The 18496-nt window shown below is 39.7% G+C and overlaps 1 protein-coding gene across 1 annotated transcript in view; it reads left to right on the forward strand.

The window, feature by feature from the left end:
- Positions 1 to 18496, forward strand: part of VWA5B2 (von Willebrand factor A domain containing 5B2) — a 20874-nt gene continuing 2378 nt past the window's right edge. The window contains exons 1-18 of the mRNA XM_075200898.1: positions 1 to 121; positions 3965 to 4110; positions 5478 to 5636; positions 6667 to 6886; positions 8464 to 8657; positions 8786 to 8917; positions 9525 to 9649; positions 9856 to 10029; positions 11126 to 11236; positions 11842 to 12044; positions 12763 to 12877; positions 12961 to 13146; positions 13237 to 13438; positions 15105 to 15421; positions 15542 to 15728; positions 17137 to 17472; positions 17557 to 17703; positions 17796 to 17894. Of these exons, the coding sequence (XP_075056999.1) occupies positions 3972 to 4110; positions 5478 to 5636; positions 6667 to 6886; positions 8464 to 8657; positions 8786 to 8917; positions 9525 to 9649; positions 9856 to 10029; positions 11126 to 11236; positions 11842 to 12044; positions 12763 to 12877; positions 12961 to 13146; positions 13237 to 13438; positions 15105 to 15421; positions 15542 to 15728; positions 17137 to 17472; positions 17557 to 17703; positions 17796 to 17894 (3046 nt within the window). The 5' untranslated portion in view covers positions 1 to 121; positions 3965 to 3971. The remainder of the gene's footprint in view (positions 122 to 3964; positions 4111 to 5477; positions 5637 to 6666; positions 6887 to 8463; positions 8658 to 8785; positions 8918 to 9524; positions 9650 to 9855; positions 10030 to 11125; positions 11237 to 11841; positions 12045 to 12762; positions 12878 to 12960; positions 13147 to 13236; positions 13439 to 15104; positions 15422 to 15541; positions 15729 to 17136; positions 17473 to 17556; positions 17704 to 17795; positions 17895 to 18496) is intronic.

Raw genomic sequence — 18496 nt, forward strand, 5'->3', positions numbered from 1 at the left:
CAGAGAACGATCTGCAGACCGATCAGGAAGGAGCTGGGAGAAGACATAGACCGCACCCTCAACAACCCGATTGTCTGCAGTGCTGGCGCAATCCCAGAGACATCACAGTTAGGTGCTGGAGGTGTGTGAGGTTGGGGTATGTTAGCTGATGCGCCCTGTCCTGACTCTGCTCTCAGCCCCCAATGTGTCTTCCTATACCATCACCTGCACACTGATTCTGGTCGGAGGTCACAGACTAGTTACTATCCGCATTGGTCACCACCTACAATATGCTCTGTGATATTGACAAATTATGGCAAAAATTATCAATATTTTACATCCACACTAAACAAATTTCTAGTGGATTATAAACATAATTTTACTATTATGGAAAAGGATAATGCATTCTTTTTGTAGTATTAATATTCTGTCACAAACGTGCTGTTGGATATTTTAAGAGCTTGTACTTTTGGGTGGAATCCTCTGCAGGTGGTTTATGGTTCACTTTAGGAGTGTCTACTGTGTGCTGTTTCACAGATCCTGAAAAAAGTCACAATACCCCATTGTAAGCTGCTGCTAACAGCAAAAGGGGCACCATGGTCCTGCTATCCCTCTAATGGCTTCAGTTTCTTCATCTATGCTAGCCATCCTGCTAGATTTAAATCCTGGGCGTGACAAGCTGCATTTGATTTTGAGTGCTGACTGTGCTGGAAGGATGCTTTATATTTTGCTGCTATATTCTGTAGTGGGATTGAAAAGTGAGGGAGGGTCTGCCTCTGGGTGTTGCTTTGGCTGCTGCTCTCTGCATTAAGGTGTGTTCTGATTTTGGGTGCAATATTTATATTTGGGAAGGGTTCTGCTTCAGGGTGCAAAGCTCTATAATTTGGGGTGATTAATAAAATGTATCTAATAATTTATAATTTATAGTAAACTTTCTCTGCTTGGCCAGCAGATGCTACAGCTAATGGGATAACCTGTCAACTCTTGTATGATTCATCTAATGCATTAATAATGCTTTATAGATATTTTTTCATTTGCAGTTATCTAAAATGTGCCCCCAGTCTTGACTTCTCTGTGTGTTTATACATTTTTGGATTCTATTCCCTTCTGACTCCTACCTGTGACTGTCTTGTCATTCTTACATGTGGTGGTGTTTCCCTGTGCTTCACAGATGTGCCTGTTTTAACCTGTACCATGAATGTATATATATATATATATATATATATATATATATATATATATATATTTATTGCATAGTTATCCTTCATAGAATCTTTATTTCAAGCACACAGAGTCTACCGTGTCATTACCTGCAAACAAAACCCAGCCCTGTGGTTTGCAGAAACCAGCACTTCATTCTCAGATCCTAAAAGTAACTCACCAAAATGTTTGAGGGATGTAGTAGAGATTTATTGGGAGGCAGATCTTTGGTATATATCTTCCTTAATATTTCATAACAAATATGTTAGGTTAGCTTTACTAACATGGTTTCCTACATACTGGACTGATCGTAAACGGCAGACATCTATTTTTCTTTGTCTTATGATGAGGATGAAACACGATTAAGGCTTTTATTAAGCATACAATTATACTAATAAAAAACATCCTAATATCACCTTATTCTCACTACTTATGTACCACATGAACTAGGCTAGAGCAGTATTTTAGAGGTGAAATGTAAAATATTAATGACCCAAAGTCATAGGACTTTCATAGGACATTAAAGTGATGTTCTGGTATGTGTATTCCTATGTGTGACTGCAATAATGCCAAGAAATGGCATGGAGGGATTTCATAGGAAACTGCTGTGCTTCTGCATGTTTATTTTTGAGCAATAGCTTTAAATGTTTTAGAATGTAAAAGGTTATCAAAGCATTAATTAGATATGTTTTAATTGTTAGAAAGTGCCTAAATATGCCACTGTTGCTATTGTTTTCAAATAAGAAGCCTTATTATCTAACTTATGGGTTATATTTATAGTAAAATACAAACTTGTGCAGTAATTTTCCAATGATATATCGGTTAGTGAGTGAATGGTGTTATTATGCGCTATGGAGAGTTCTATAACGTATATGATTGCCCGCATTAGCCAATGCAGTCATTGCATTATCATCTATATATGTGTTCAGTTGAATGAGTTCGGATAAATGATTAATCTGCTGGCAAACAAAGCTCGCACCATTGCACATCCCATGGAAACCTTCAGTTACATCACAGAGCAGCTGGGAAACCAGAGCAAGCACAAGTTGGAGCTATGAACTGGGAAAGTGTGTGGCAGATTATAGAGCATGTAGATGAGCAACTTAGACTAAAATGGACAAATAGAGTATATGATACTAATGTACGAGAAAAAGACTTCTGTGTGTGTAACGGGGCTCTCTGGTCTGCTGTTAGTAATGTATTACTATATAGGCCAACTAGGCATTTGCCTGGGGCAGCTCTGTTTAGGGTACAGCATGAAAATCGGTTTCTATAAATTTTGTTTTCTTGTCTGATTTGTTTTCTTTAAGTCCCCTTGGTCTTTATCTGTTTTTCCAGTGAAATTAAAATAGCTGTACACAACTGTTAGTTTAGTGTATTCACTCTGCCTGCCTAGTGCAGATCATCTGTAATCTAATATGGTCCTGTGTGTACTCTAGGCAGTATTTTGGCACCTTGTTTAGTATGTTTACAATATTGATTAATTTCCGTTTAATATGCAACAATATTAGTATTAGATGCAGGGTAACTGCATATGGTGCTGATTTCAAGATGTTTGATGTTTTGTATTAGTTTTCCGGTATACATGTCTTCTAATATAAATGTATTGTTGTTATCTTTAAACTATATTAATATAAGGATCTGGTTCTCCAGTGTATTCTCAGCTATACTTAAATGTAAGTTTGTAAATATAAATTGGAATATCGTGTTACACTGCTCGGTGCTTTGTTTTGTTTTTTGTTTGTTGGAATTGATCTATTTAATGACAAAATAGCAACACATACAGTCATGGCTAAAAGTTTTGAGAATGACACAAGTATTAGTTTTCACAAACTTTGCTGCTTCAGTGTTTTTAGACCTTTTTGGCAGATGTTGCTATGGTATACTGAAGTAAAATTACAAGGATTTCATAAGTGTCAAAGGCTTTTATAGACAATTACATTAAGTTTATAGAAAGAGTCAATATTTACAGTTTTGAACCTACTTTTTGAAGACCTCTTTACTTTGCCCTGGCACGCTGCCAATTAACTTCTGGGCCACATGCTGATTGATGGCCGCCCATTCTTGCCTAATCAATGCTTGGAGTTTGTCAGAATTTGTGGGGTTTTTGTCCAAGATGACAAGCCATGAATAAAGAATGGTACCAAAACATCCTCCAAGAGCAACTTCTCCCAACCATCCAAGAACAGTTTGGTGATGAACAATGCCTTTTCCAGCATGATGGAGCACCTTGCCATAAGGCAAAAGTAATAAGTAAGTGGCTTGGGGATCAAAACATCAACATTTTGGGTCCATGACCAGGAAACTCCCCAGACCTTAATCCCATTGAGAACTTGTGGTCAATTCTCAAGAGGCGGGTGAACAGACAAAAACCCACAAATTCTGACAAACTCCAAGCATTGATTAGGCAAGAATGGGCGGCCATCAGTCAGTATGTGGCCCAGATGTTGATTGACAGCATGCCAGGGCAAATTGCAGAGGTCTTTAAAAAAAAAGGGTTAACACTTCAAATATTGACTCTTTGCATAAACTTAATGTAATTGTCATTAAAAGCCTTTGACACCTATGACATGCTTGTAATTTTACTCAGTATAGCATAGCAACATCTGCCATAAAGGTCTAAAAACACTGAAGCAGCAAACTTTGTGAAAACCAATATTTGTGTAATTCTCAAAACTTTTGGTCATGACTGTATATATTTAAATTCTTTTGGTGGCTCAGAAGTTCAAATTTTTTTTTTTTAATGCAACAATATGTTTTGGTTTTTTTTTTCCTTCCCCACCAGTAGCAGGATGCCTGGCCTCTACGATACCTCCTCCTGGGTGCAGCTCCCTCTAGAGGCTTCATGTGTAAGTGCCTGTGCCAATGGATTGAGTCTGGGGCTCAATGCTAATCTCACATACCTGAACGCTGGTAGTGACACGGTGCAAGGTAGGTTTATATCTACCTTTGTTCACTGTAATGTTAAAGATGTACTCCACCTCAAATCACTTATTATCCCCCCCCCCCCTCACACACACACACACATATATTTTATTTAGTTCTACTTACCAGTGATTCCATATGTGATCGAGTGGTTTTACAAACTGTGCATGCAAATGATGATCTAGATCAGGGGTGTCCAACCTTTTAGCTTCCCTGGGCCACATTGGAAGACGACGAGTTGGTTTGGGCCGCACATAAAATACATTAACACTAACGATAGTTGATCATCGAAAAAACCATAGAAAACATAGTTAACATATTAAACTTACTTGGAAATGAAGTTATTAAGAGTTAGGAAACCTGTTGCAGAATCATGATTAAAGCAGTAGTCCCATTACCAGCTACAATTTAACTTACCTGCATCTGCCCCTTAGTGGGGTTCGGGGAATTAAATGGCAAAAACTTTTTTTTCTCTCTTTCTGCACCCATGAATAATTTTTTTTATTGACCAGTTTGAAATGGTCACCGATATAGGTAGCATCAGGAGGACTAATAGATATCTACAGAGATTTAAAGATAGGGTGGCGGGAAAAATGGCTCATGGAGCAGTCTGATGAGGGTAACAGTGGGTGATAATTTCACCCTACTCAGCACTGCACATTTAAAATGGTTTAAAATATTAAAAATACAATCATCTCTTCATATTTATATTAGATACATACAGAGAACACAGCTAGTTCATAATTGCATGGTGCAGAAAGTCCAAATTCAGAGTAACAACAATAAGATACTGGATAATCTTTCACTGCTGCTGATAGTTCGCGCGGGTGACTCCTCTGTGCTGCGCTACGCAATGGATGTCTGGTGTGATGACGTCACCCCCGACATTCACTGTGAGCGCCACACGGAGGAGGAGACCAGGGAGGGAGCCGGAGAGCCAGCTGATGTAACCGCAAGGTAAGTATTTTCTTTTCTTTTTTTTTTTTGCAGGATTTTTTTTCACGGCATTGCCCCCTTGCCACAACCAAAACTCCTGCTGGGCCACATTTACAGGCATGGTTGGACAACCATGATCTAGATGTACCAGTGGGAAATTAAACATGCTCAATCGTTGTACCCTTGCTCTTTATTACCCTCATTAGAATAATTTTTATATAGCAAAGGAAGTTGTACATTCTTACTGAACAAGGTAAGGAAAACAGATACTGCCATGTCCAGCAATTGTTGGCATATTTTTAATACGACTGCTGGCTCTTCAATAGATCATCATACAGCTGTTGTATTTGAACAGCTCATGTGATTGCTGCCAATACATTTTATCGCCTATAGCAGCCTATAGTAAGTAGTTATGCTAATATTTGTATGTTTTGTAGCGATGTTTATATACCTCCTGGAGGAGGGGGAGGTGGTGACAAGTTTTGAGGCCGTGACTGGAAATAGGAGGGTTCAGGCTAAGATCCAGAGTCGGATCCGAATGGAGGAATGCTGCTCTAGCTGTCAATGGGAATCATTACCTTGTCATTGTCGGAATGGTGAGTCCAATCTTCATACCTGTTAGTATATTCACTATATATATATATATATATATATATATATATATATATATATATATATATATATATATATATATATATATATAATATAATTGTGGAAGGAGCGCACATATGGTACACAACAGCCCGCGTTTGCTCCTGATTCATCACTTAGTACCAAAAGGTGCATCAACTTTTTAGAATAAAAAGGATTGCTTTTTTTCTCTGTATTATGATTAAATATGTATTCTTATTTTTTAAATTAATAATATTTATGTTGGTTATATGACGCCTTATAATGTGCACATGTGCATTACTGAGAACAGTGATCTTTTCAAGTAAACATGTTGTGGTCCTTGTTGGATATTAAATCCATTTACAACGTGTATTTGTAAATGATCATCATCGTAATATTGCACCTTGGGCTGCTTGGTCCAGCACTGTTCTCTCCTGGGTCAGATCTCTATACATATGACATTCCAAGTGTGTCAGGGAAGAGGCTCAGTGTATTATTGCACAGTGAGGATGTGCAGTCATTGATGTAAATGGAATAGGTGAGCCAGAAATATAGCTATATTATATTATGTAGGCAGAAGATGCAAAAGTCATTATTGCTTATTATATATTTGCATATTACACAGAGTACAGAGAATATGTAATCATTCCCATTAGTGTCTGCCCCATTGCTTCTTACAGTAAGTTCCCCACCACACACACACTAGGGTCTATACTGTCAGAAGACACTTAACCTACCGGTATGTTTTTGGACTGTGGTAGGAAACCGGAGCACCCGCAGGAAACCTACGCAAACACAGGGAGAACATACAAACTTCACACAGATAGGGTCAAGTCCCCACTGCTGTGTGGTAGCAGTCTTATCCATGTTAAATAATGATGGTTTGGTTTTATGCAAATACTTTATTATAGATAAAATTGCAACGTTTCCCAGGTCTGCTGACATGATGCTTTGTTTTTGTTCCAGTTAATTCTCTCTATTCAACTGACCACTCTCCCTTTTCCATGTTTTTAGGGCACTTAGTTCTAGACTCAGACACAGCCCATAAAGTGTTTGTACTCTGCGTCGGAGCTGTACACCCCTCTGCAGTAGTGAGTGTGACTCTGCGGAGCAGCAGAGAGCTGCAGACCCTTACTGGAGGAGCGGTGCGCGTGACCCTCAACTCAACACTTGCCCCCTTGGCCCCAAATCCAGGGGATCCCGGCGAGAATGGGGGTAGTTTGTGTGACGACAGGTTGTGCTTATGGTGATTGTGCGTTCTGTGTACTGGGGCTTTGGTTTCATATGTAATACAAATTGCCTGTCAAGTGTGTTGTACTATGTGCTAATGTGCATCTACCTAATCGCTTATGTTGTAACGCTTTGTAACTGTGCGACAACACTGCACTGAAGGGAAAATTGTGTAGATAAAATACGTGATGTGCAAATTGTAAAATACACAAATGCAATTGGTTACTCACTGTACTGTGAGAACAATGAAGAACTAAAGTTGCCAATTAAGTTTGAGTGCAAGCAAAAAAAAATAAAAAAATTATATCTTAAAGTGGAACTAAATAAGAAAAATAAGAGTCATCTATTCATGTATTTGAAAATGATAGCGGTATTTTATTGCAACAGTTATAACTCATGTTGGCGCTAGAGTCAGGTGACTTGTCTTAATAAAGGGGCACATGGGGCATTTGTCCTGAGCTCATTAGGACAAGGAACTATTGATTTCCTAGTAATGCAGTGTCACAAAAAATGACATCTATCTCAGCCCACTGGTAACACCGGTATCCTTGCTTAAAACTGTGGAAATCTCCTATTTCAAGCAATTTCCTCAGGTTTGTTGAACCTATAACATTTCCTGAGTCAAGTAAGACAAAATCTTACTCTAACCTTAACCTACTGTAATTCATTTAACCACTACATGGCTCTAGCATGGGCTCAAGTGCAAACTCTGAACCTAGCCCAATTTTAAACTCTTAGAAATACAAACTATGGATCCAATGTTATACAAACTTTCAGCAACATCACAGCTTGAAATAATGTAACCCCCCCCCCCCCCAAAATGAATTATAGTAGTTGTTTGCCAGATTCTACAACATCACACTAGTGTCTGTGTACATTAATACCCAGCAACTCTAATGTGAATAATTAAATGAAGAAAAATTAACATTCCAAAGCAGGACCCTAAAAATGAACAACATACAGAGCAACTAAATTTGTGAAAGTTTTTTTTTTTAAATACTAACATATCCCCCCTTCAAATTCTTGTCATAACTATCTAATTGTTTATCTCCTCAAGTCAACAATGATGCAAGACAATGCAGGTGTGCTTCTTCTCAATCAGTGCCTGCAAGATCCTGTCAGCAAGCTCCTGTACTTTAGTTATCATCAGCCAATTGTAACCAGATTCCATGTTAGAGTGTTTTAATTAAGTAAGAAATAAAAGTATATTTCATTACTCTCTAAATTAGTAGTGTGTGCTGCTATATGAATAGTGACTCTGGGATTGACTCCCAGGTGAATTCTTACTTGCACGACTATTGAAACAGCCGGACGCTTCATTTAAGTGATCCAGGATGAAACGGCTTCTAGAACCTAGCTATTTCCCCTTCTGTTCAGTTATTGAAATGTTTATATACAATTTTGTGTACATTTAAAAATCTTTTTTTTATAGAACCAATATGTTATAGTTATGTAGCACACTGTCTGTGTTGTTGGAAGCCTATCGTCTCTTGTGACCTCACTCTTTGCTATGTTCACATGAATTAATGAGGCGGCTGTGCATCTTGGAGCATAACAACTATATTATTCTTTGCCTTGCAGTCCAACCAGTTGTTTTGGGGGTGTGAGTGGGGCAGGGGGAAGCCCTTGGGTACTGCTGGCAGATTCTCCTGCCCAAATACTGCCCTCCACTCATCCCAGATCCCTCTCTGCGGCTCTCACTGGCTTGGCTACCAATCCACAACGTTACCGGTTTAGCTTCCGCCTGCAGGTTCAGGGGCCTTGTCTCTTGGCAGGTATGTCACATACGTGCATATTGTTTTGTTTGTGCTAGATATGTATTCATGATCGAGAAAGGATTACTTGACATAGGAGATGCAGAGGAATTCATGTAGGGTAAAAATAATGGCCTCTCTTTCTTCAGGTATAGAGAGTTCGTCTCATGCTCTTCGTGCTGATGCAAGCCCGTTTGCTCTTTCTGCTTCCTCTGTCTGGATCAGTCTGGCTGAGGAGTATATGTGTGACCGTGCTCTGGAAATCATCCTGCATCCTAGTGGTAAGTGATGGGAAGCGTAGTGTCACCAGCAATAACAAGAGGAACCCTCTGCCAATGGATAAATGGAGGGAAAAGGAAACGCTGTCGACAGCTCAGCAGAGAAAGTTGCAATGTTGACATCTGTGGACAAACTCCATAGTAGAAAATACTACTTCTATATATTTAACCTTGGCAGCAAGCTGTGGAAAACAAATACAGAATTTGACGCCGTGATAAAACCAAGTTTAGCTGTATACTGTCTCTAAAGCTGGCTACATATGATGTGGTCTGGTGTTTCGGACCAGTCCAGGATCTACCAGTTTTGTGACCAGTTTGCTCGTATAGAATAGCCACATTTTTAGATCCAAAGGCCTTATTTGTTATGTGATAATCAAATGTTAAAGCCTTCCTGATGGTATGAGAACCCGTGACACGTTAATGATGCTATGAATGCCAGGATGTGTCAAGACGGTGTTTCTTCTACATATTGTCCAATTAGGGGTGTCCGTCTCGTCCTTACAACAGTGTATAAGAGCGTCTTCCTTCCTACAGTTTCCTATCACAATAAGTATAACAAGTGGTAGATGTATTGCTGTCAAAGTGAAAAGATGATCTTTTTCATTTGCAGAACCGCATGTCCCCCACCTGTCTGTTGAGAAAGGAGTCAAAAATTTCTTGCAATACGAGATGCATATAAAAGAGAGGAAAGACTTCATTAGAGGAATGAAGAAATCAAGTGATCCTGAAAGACAGGTGGGTTGAGCAAAATAATAGTATGGATTATAAAACTGGTAAAGAATGGTTCAAAATAGGACTGAGGTGGTCAAAGTAATAGTATGACTGCAGGAAAGCAGATATTTCATTAGTTGATAATATATTGGTATAGCTGGGTGAGGACTTTCTGATCTGGTTGTAGATGGCCCACATGTGTGGTGACGGTGCTGTCTTCCTGACCCTAGGTTAACTTTGTGCGGAGACGTTTTCACAAAGATCTTCACCTCAATCCTGTGCTGATGCTGAACTTTTGTCCTGACATTACTGCGCTTGGCTCTCTCTGCTCTGATCTCCCCACTGTTACCCGTGAAGTAATTTTCCTTGTCCATCTGATGGAAGAGCCATCCCGCGATCTCCGGGTGAGAGCAAAGACACATTGTTTTAACTATGCATTGAAACAACGTCTACTAACATCAGACACTAAGGCAGTGCTTAGTGGGCAGTGCTAATAGTCGTTATTGCAGCTATATTTATTGTGGCCCATGCTGTGTTTAGAGTTCGTAATGTCTTCTGTGGCCAAATAATGGCCTTAATTTATTTACACTTTTTATTATGGTATAATATTCTGAAATCATTTTGTGTTTTGACTGCATAGTAAATAGATTCAGACACCATTAACATGTGACGAGTCATAAAATAAATTATTGGTAGTAAGATAAAGGTAAATGAATATAACCAATGGAAATTCTATTTTGCTATTGTTGTAGAACAGTGATTTGTGTATCCAATGCTGACTTTACCTGTCAAAGGCCATTTGTGTCATAATGAGACCACCACAAAATGGTTATGGGGGACAAAAAAACTATCAGTTGCTATTTGTATATCAGCCTCTCCTCTTGTGAAAAAACAAACAAAACAAAATTAGGGTAAAGCTGGGGTTAAGTAGTAAGCATTGTATATACTGGAAACCACTACACCTTTCTATAGTCCGGGCTGAGAGCAGGGATCAGCTGGAGAGGCAACTGCCTTGGGTGCAGTGAGGATTGCAGATACAGGTCTTGCACTAGAGCCCTATTCTCTCCTGCTGTAGGTTTTCTGTTTTTCCACACTCTCTAGTTGACGAGAAGAACACACAGACTGATAGAACTAAGTAGGCAGTCACCACGTGATGACAGTATACATGGCAGTGGTCAACTTTCCATCTTCACTTTGGATGCCAAAATAATTTGTCTTCCCATTGACTACATTCATTTTGGGTAAAAATATCTGGTTAACTGCAGCCTCCCAAATACTATGAGAAAGTTCTGACCTACCATGAGACTTCCCTCAAATCAATTTAGCCTATATTATGGAAAGCAATCCTCTTCATTATAGTTTCCGCTGCTTTATTGTCCAAACTTTTTTCGGCCCATACAGCATAGTCTGGTTCACTTTCTGTTACTGCCCTCTAAATGACGTCCACATGTTCACCTACTTTCCCTCTTCCACCCATTCCTCTTGTCTCCTTTGTTGCAGGATGCTCTTCTTCTGGCAGTGAGGAGTTTACCTGCACCCACTTTGCTGAATGTGGCAGGTGGCACATGTGACAGCAGGGCCCTGTTTTCTACCAGCAGACAGTGCAGCAACGTGAGTGAGGGGGGCTGCAAGGGATTCTGGGTACTCAGTACTACTGACTGCAAAGGATACTGAGAGTTTGGTGAGAATTTGCAGTGTCAATCACACTTGGTCAGCCTCTTGCTACTTATTACTACTTTCCTCCTTTCCTAATTATTCATTTGTGCTTTCTTCTACTTCTGTCTATCTTTTCTTCCTTTTTTCTTAATTTGTATTTTGGCTTATGTAGAAACATATAATCCCCCATTTAATTTAGTTTTACCATCATTTAAATGTTGCTATTAGTCAGGTGTGGTCCTATAATCAGGAATGAGGCAGCAAGTGTGCGTTGGGCCACATTGTTGGGGAAATATTTTTTTAAAAATACAAATTTTATTTCTTCAGTATTTGTAATTGGTGTTCTCCATCTTGCAGGTAAACCTGGAGATTAATAAAGTAACTATGTTGTACAGTGTTATCTGACACTAATACAATAGATATATTGCTATGTATGTATAGATATTACAGGACTGACACTTCAATTGCTGCTTCAGGTAGCTCCCTGGTTAGGTCTGCACCTGACTGTAGTACAATGTTAACATGAGAATTTGGGGGTCTTAATTTTTCCTGGTTGATAGGACTCGTTGGAGCTGGCATGTGACTTTATCCAAAGCAACAGGCTGCGTGGGATATCCAGCAACTTGTTCTCTGTGTTGGGTCAGATTCTGGCACTTCCAGTGCATCGTGGATACCCACGGCAACTATTCATCTTCACAGACACAGGATTTACCAATCCTGGCAGATTCCTTGAGCTTTTAAGGCGGCACGCAAGAACTACACGGTGAGAACTAATGCAAAGATACCTGGTACAGAAAGACCTTGTTGTAACGTGATTGCCGCTTGTAAATATTGTGTACATATCGGAAGTTTATTCATCTGTATCTTCCTCTGCAGTGCAATATTGCGTGTAGTTACGGAGCTCATATTTGCTAAATGGAGAAACATGGACCCCCCATGAGATGATATTATTATTATTATCCTTTATTTGTTAGGCGCCACAAGATTTCCGCAGCGCCGTACACAGTACAAATGGTAGACTATACAGGGTGAAACAGTACTGAACAATTAAAAAAAAAAAAAATACCAATACTTCAGAAACTCCAGACAGGCTAATGCAGTAAAGACGGAGCAGAAGAACAGGTATGGAGACAGGAGGGAAGAGGGTCCTGCTTGTACGAGCTTACATCCTAAGGGAGGGTAAACAAAAATCAGGCACAAAGGGGAGCCAGTTGAAGCAAAGGGGAGACAAAAGGGGGTCCGGAAGGAGAGAGGGGAGAATGAGGGGGTTAAAGTGATTACACCACTTGTAGAAAAAGTTATGTTTCTATTTCTACCATTACTGTTCCTCTACATGCTACATTCAGTTGTGTTTCATAGGTCTGTGGTGTCAAGCAATGAAGTGTATATGTTTAAAAGGGTTGCCCTGCAGTTATTTAATTGGTGTTTGTAAGAAACACTTTTCTATTGTATGAATAATACATTTAGTTGCTTTCCTTTAGGGTTTTTGGTTTTGGTCTTGGTTCAAGCAAGTGCCACCAAATTCTTGAGAGAGCAGCCAAATTAACCAGGGGAACTGTGGAGTTGATCAGTGAGGAAGAAAGACTGCAACCTAAGGTAACCTTCCATAATCCTTCCCTAATCTACACATTATGTTACATACAGACAGTCAACATGTTTGTTTGTCTTGTCTCATGTAGCTGATTAAGTCCATGAAGAAAGCACTGGAGCCAGCTTTGAGTGACATTACTATAGACTGGTACATGCCAGAGACCATGGAGGCTCTGCTCACACCCAATGAGATTGCTCCACTCTATCCTGGTGATTCTGTGATTGGCTACTGTACTTTGTATAACACAGCCAGTTTTCGCAGCAAGAAGGGCATGGTGAGGATAAAGCCAGGGGTGGGGTGGGGTGATGAAAAGGACTTAATAGATCATATGTGATTTTAGCTTTTGTGATCATCTGTGTTTTAGGCTCGTGGGGCTAGAGGAGGATCTCTTAGCTCTGTTTTCCAGTCTCAGGAAGAGTCTCAAACTACAGGGATCAGTGACACAAGTTGCCTGAACCCATCTACTGGAACGGAGGATGTAGAGCGCGCTCTACAGGAGATTTCACATGAAATTTCCATGGAGTTCTCGGCATGGAGTGAGGATGCAGAGAGAAGCGAAAGTACTGGTAAGTGTTTAGATTTCTCTTTAGTGTGACAAGTGCGCCAGTTGTTTTCTGATTCGTAAGCAGTAGACTAGATGATGCAGAATGTGACAACCTTCTGGAGAAATCTGGGATCCCACTTTTCCAGTTTACTTCCTCACTCTGATGCAGACCTTGTCACAGTATTTCTATTCTTGGAACATTGATGCCACTATGGATCACTCATAATGAAACCTTGATATACAAGATCACACATGATTTATTACTTAAATAATTAAGGTTAAGTTAAATAATTTTGTTTCACTACTAACAGGATTTTGCACTTGTCACCAGGGATGAGCATTTTCTGATTCATCAGTAACAGTACAATCAATACCCACCTATAGCTATCGAAGCAGTCGACCATATTACACATTGTGTGCTTCACTTGTGTTTCATGTCCTAGAATGTAATACAATTTTAAAGACTTCAGTCACTTTACTTCAACCTAACTAACTGAAGAGCCAAATGCTTCAATAAAGGCTGGTCCATCAATCTAAATGGATGCATATGTTGTCATGGACATTTTTAGTTCTTTGCAGCTCCGCCTTAGCTGGTAGCCCCTGACAACAGCATGTCATTGTAGTGTAGGGGGATAGGACCGATTCACTAGAAATTATATTCGTTACAAACAAAAAATAAATTTTTTTTAAAAAAGCTACAACGGCAACTTAGTAGAAATACCTGAAAGGGTGCCATAGAACTTGATTATTACGCAATGTAAAGTGAACTATGTAAACCATTAAGATTTGAAGGTTCCAGTGTTTTATATCATGTTCTCCTCTGAACAATAGGTAAATATCAGGGGTGTAACTAGTAGTTGCCTAAACATTTTTTGTTATGGGTGACTGGATGTGTGGCAGTGATGCTTATCTGTTCACTGCCTCAGAGGCCCCTATCTGCCTTCCATCACCGTGTAACTTAAAGCCCACAAGGGGCTCCACTGAGCAACTACATTGCCGGGCATAGCTAACCACTGGGCCCCATAGCAGCCGCGTGAACTACCACCACAGTGGCTAGGACCCTGGTAAAAAATTATGCCAGATGCCAAAAACTTGTATTACTGGACAGCTGTGTTATGGAATTAAAGGCAACCATCCTTGTGTGCTCTCCTATAGAAGATGTAGTCTCAACACAGATACTCTTCAGTTTATTGTAAGTGCAGAACATTATACAATTTCCATGTTGGTGTCAAGTCATATAAGATTAACAAAAGGTTAAATATTATAGTTGCCTATAATTCCAAAATGTCTTTCTGTTCTACTTTGTAGACTGGGATAAATGGGAGCACAGATGGGCATTGTGTAGGCCATCAGACATTATGTAACCTCACATCCCAGCATGCACTCCGGGCCTCACATTGCATAAGCCTGTCTAATGTTGTCCCCAAAAACTCCCAGCAAGTTAAGTTTTAAGGTCTCGCCTTGTATGAACAGGCAGGATGATTAATCTGTGTATAATTAAGGACAGCTTGAAAACAGGACCTGTTGGGAGTATTTGAGGACCAAGGTCCTAGATTATATATGTATACAAGTGCATTGTATAGTAAGAGACTAATCCATTGCAGCTAATAATAATACCTGAATGAAAGATATGATGTAATTGTGATTGGATGTTAACATCATGTGACAAATTCCTATTTGTTCCTAAGGTGGAGATGGAGCTCAAGTAAGTGACATACGAAGGCGCATTGTGCGCTCTTCTTATGTACAGGACCAGTATGTACTCACTCACTGCTCTGTCAGCACAGAGGCAACTCCAGCACAAACACAAGCATCCGTGAACAGTGACCCCACTCACGTTACCAGCCATGGATCTACCAGCAGTGAGTCACTAGGTTCTAGAGAGGTTGGTTCAGGAGGTTGCATTACCCCATGTTCTAGAACAGTCTCACAGCAGGAAAAGAAGAGTGTCTCTCAGAGTGAAGGAATATGTGTACTCAACAAAAACACAACTTCATTCTGTAAGGTAAGAAGGCAAATATTGAATTGTTCTCTAATCACGTTGTTCAACCAAAGTATGCCTGTGCATTAATGACATAATGTTTTCATCAAAGTTCCTATCTGTCTGTGTTACTCTTACCCCCAGGCCTCCGTAACACACAGCTCGGAGGAGCTAGTCAGGAGGAAAGCTTTGATTCAGGCCACCATGTCTGGCCGCAGTTTCTCATCCCCTCATGGGGAACTGGATATGGTCCGTTTACGTAGTGTCTTCGACAAAGTATCACAGAGCCGAGAGCTAGAGGAGGATATTCATGCAAAACACAATGATTCCTGTAAGCAAATCTAGTAGAAGTTTACAAGATTAAAACTGCAATGATAAAAGCACACCCCAAACACACACGCAATGCCAGGTGACAAGCTCAGAAATATTGTTCAATCTTTATACACACGATATCAAACGAATAACGTACACATGCATATTTCAGAACATTTTTTTAATTACAAAAATGCCCCTGAGCAGTTTTCTTTATAAGCAAAACATAGAGATGTGGAAACTGAGGACTGTCTGTGGCGTTTACTATGAGAATATAAAGACTATTTTAATGTAGCCTTAAGGTTATTGTCATTCCAAATTACCTTATTTAGAATCCCAAATGCCAAACTACCACAGTGGCTGGGTTATATTGGTAACATGGATATTAATAAATCTATGGATAGTGTTTATTGTGGCTGTGTGTTAATATCAATGAATATATAATTAAGGTTTTTGTTTGAAAATTATGTATTTATACTTTTATATTAATAACTATAGTCCTGGAGAAACATCGGTTCAGCTGTGTAGCCAGTGTGTTTTCTGAGCCAAGGCAAAGTCTTTCACTTTGTGGCTTAATGAAAAAGTTAACAGTGGGCATGGCTATGCCAAAGAATGGGTGTCTTAATTTTTAGTTTTTTCTTACAAGAATAGCCAATCCCTACATCACATACAAATGTATGCCCTTGTACTGGGGTATAAAGAGTACCCTGGAAAAAGGGGTCCATGACCACGTGTCGCTGGAGGGGCATGGCCAGCAGGCCTGACTACCGCTTAATTAATCCACCTATCATAGCTGTGTAGGCAGGGGGCAAGGCCCTTGGGCAGTGGGATCCAGCGGAGATTTCTTCAGCATCCCGGTGAGTGAGTCCAACACTGGCCTTCCATATTAGAGGATTAATCCTTATCTGCTGATGTGCTGTCAGTTCTTTTGTAGTGTATTTTTCTTATACTAATTGCAAGCATACAGTCTTGTACAACACTGGAGCCTATCTTTAGCAGCTTACCATCTGTGGCATAGAGCCCGTTCTGGTTGGTACTATAAAACAAAGCCCATTCTGGTGGCAGGTATACAAAGCAATGTTTGTCTGCTCCCATCCTCCTGTTCTGTCCCTATAACCACTATTGGTGCCTCAGATAGCTCTATAGATAGGACGTGCTCTATTTGTTGCGTTGCTTGGACTAATATTAGGGTTCAGTTTAAAGCTTGAGATCGTTTTGGATTTTAACCTAGAGCTAGGACTCATAAAAATGCTTAACTTAGTGACTAAACATTGTGAATACAAAAAAAAAAATAAAAAAATATGCAAAATGATTAGGTAAAGTTTAGCTTTGTTTTGGACACGGATCACAAGCCAAATCATGCTTTTGTCAAAAAAGCCATTTATTTAACATTGGATCTCTTGTTATTTTCTGTCATCCCTTTATAGGCCAGCTTCTTTCTCCTGCACAGTTGGACTGGGACATGTTGATAGACTCACAGTACCTTTTCTCTGCATCTTCTGCTCCAGAAGCAGCACATTTTGGATCTAGGGGTAGCAGTGATTCTGCTTGGCAGTGCCGGGTTGTCATTCTTGGCTATGTTGGGAGCAAGAATCATTCCTGGGAAACAGTAGTAAACCTGGAGCCCCTTCTGAGTCGTTCTGGAGAGGATGTGGGAAGCTGTGCTGGAAGGGAAGAGTGCCATGACCTCCATCAGTTGGCTGCACGCTCTGTCATTCGGGACAATGAGGATATGGTCTGGAGAGAGTGTAATATTGAACATGGTAATAACTCCTTGTACACTCTGTGGCAGTACAGATAACCAGTGGTTACAATCATTTTCACAGATAAAAATTGCTTTATTTTAGGCTCATCTCGTCGATTTCGTCTGAAAGCTATACAGACCAGCAAGTCATACTCGCAAGCCTCAATATTTACTTGCCCTGTCCCCATAGACCCCACTACTCAAGATGCACTTCCAGGACACATGATAGTGCGTAGATGTAAGAAGTGGGGTATGCACTGTGGTGATATTGTCAATGTATGTCCTTTTGTGAGAAAGTCAGATAACTTAACCCCAGATGTATAAAAATGTCTCTATGTCTAGGTGGGCGCAATAGGAGGTGCAACAGCTCAAACTCTGGAAGTTTGAATGTGGGAGACGACCGACACTCGGCACATATGGGCGACACATTTGATAATGCAGGTAAAATAACCAATAATCTATGCACTTATACCCCTTTAATGTTATATTTGTGATAGAAAAAGCCACCTGGCATAATATGTATGGGTAATGCAATATAGTTATGGGGGAGATTTCATTCATAGATTTAGCAATTCCCAAGTGCTAGATATATTAGTCCAGTAGCTGTCCCTAATAACTTTTTTTTCTGCTTTTGCTTTGAGTATATATTTGCTACTTGTCGATACTGCATCAATGTAAATAGTATTTTATGGTAAGTTGCTAAAGATAGGCTACAGGGTTAATGGTAACAGTGCTTTGGTAATATAACAGAAAACAGAAATACAATGGTAATTAACTAGGTATCACTCATCTCCTTTGTGTATCTTTGAACCCAATGTTGTTATTCTATAGTCCAAGAATCCGTCTATTCCTTGTGCCATTATTTGTTGTTCATTTTGTATTTGACATATTTGTTGTACAAATTTACCTTTCAGCTTTCACTAAAACAAACAATCTCGGCTCGTTTTAGCATCTCCCATTTGTGTAGGATTTTCATGGCGAAGATCTTGCCACTACCTTTCATTTTCATCACAAATTTTTAACACTGGATGCAACTATATATC

The sequence above is a fragment of the Mixophyes fleayi genome, chromosome 3 (genome assembly GCF_038048845.1).
Source record: "Mixophyes fleayi isolate aMixFle1 chromosome 3, aMixFle1.hap1, whole genome shotgun sequence".
NCBI classification, from domain to species: domain Eukaryota; kingdom Metazoa; phylum Chordata; class Amphibia; order Anura; family Limnodynastidae; genus Mixophyes; species Mixophyes fleayi.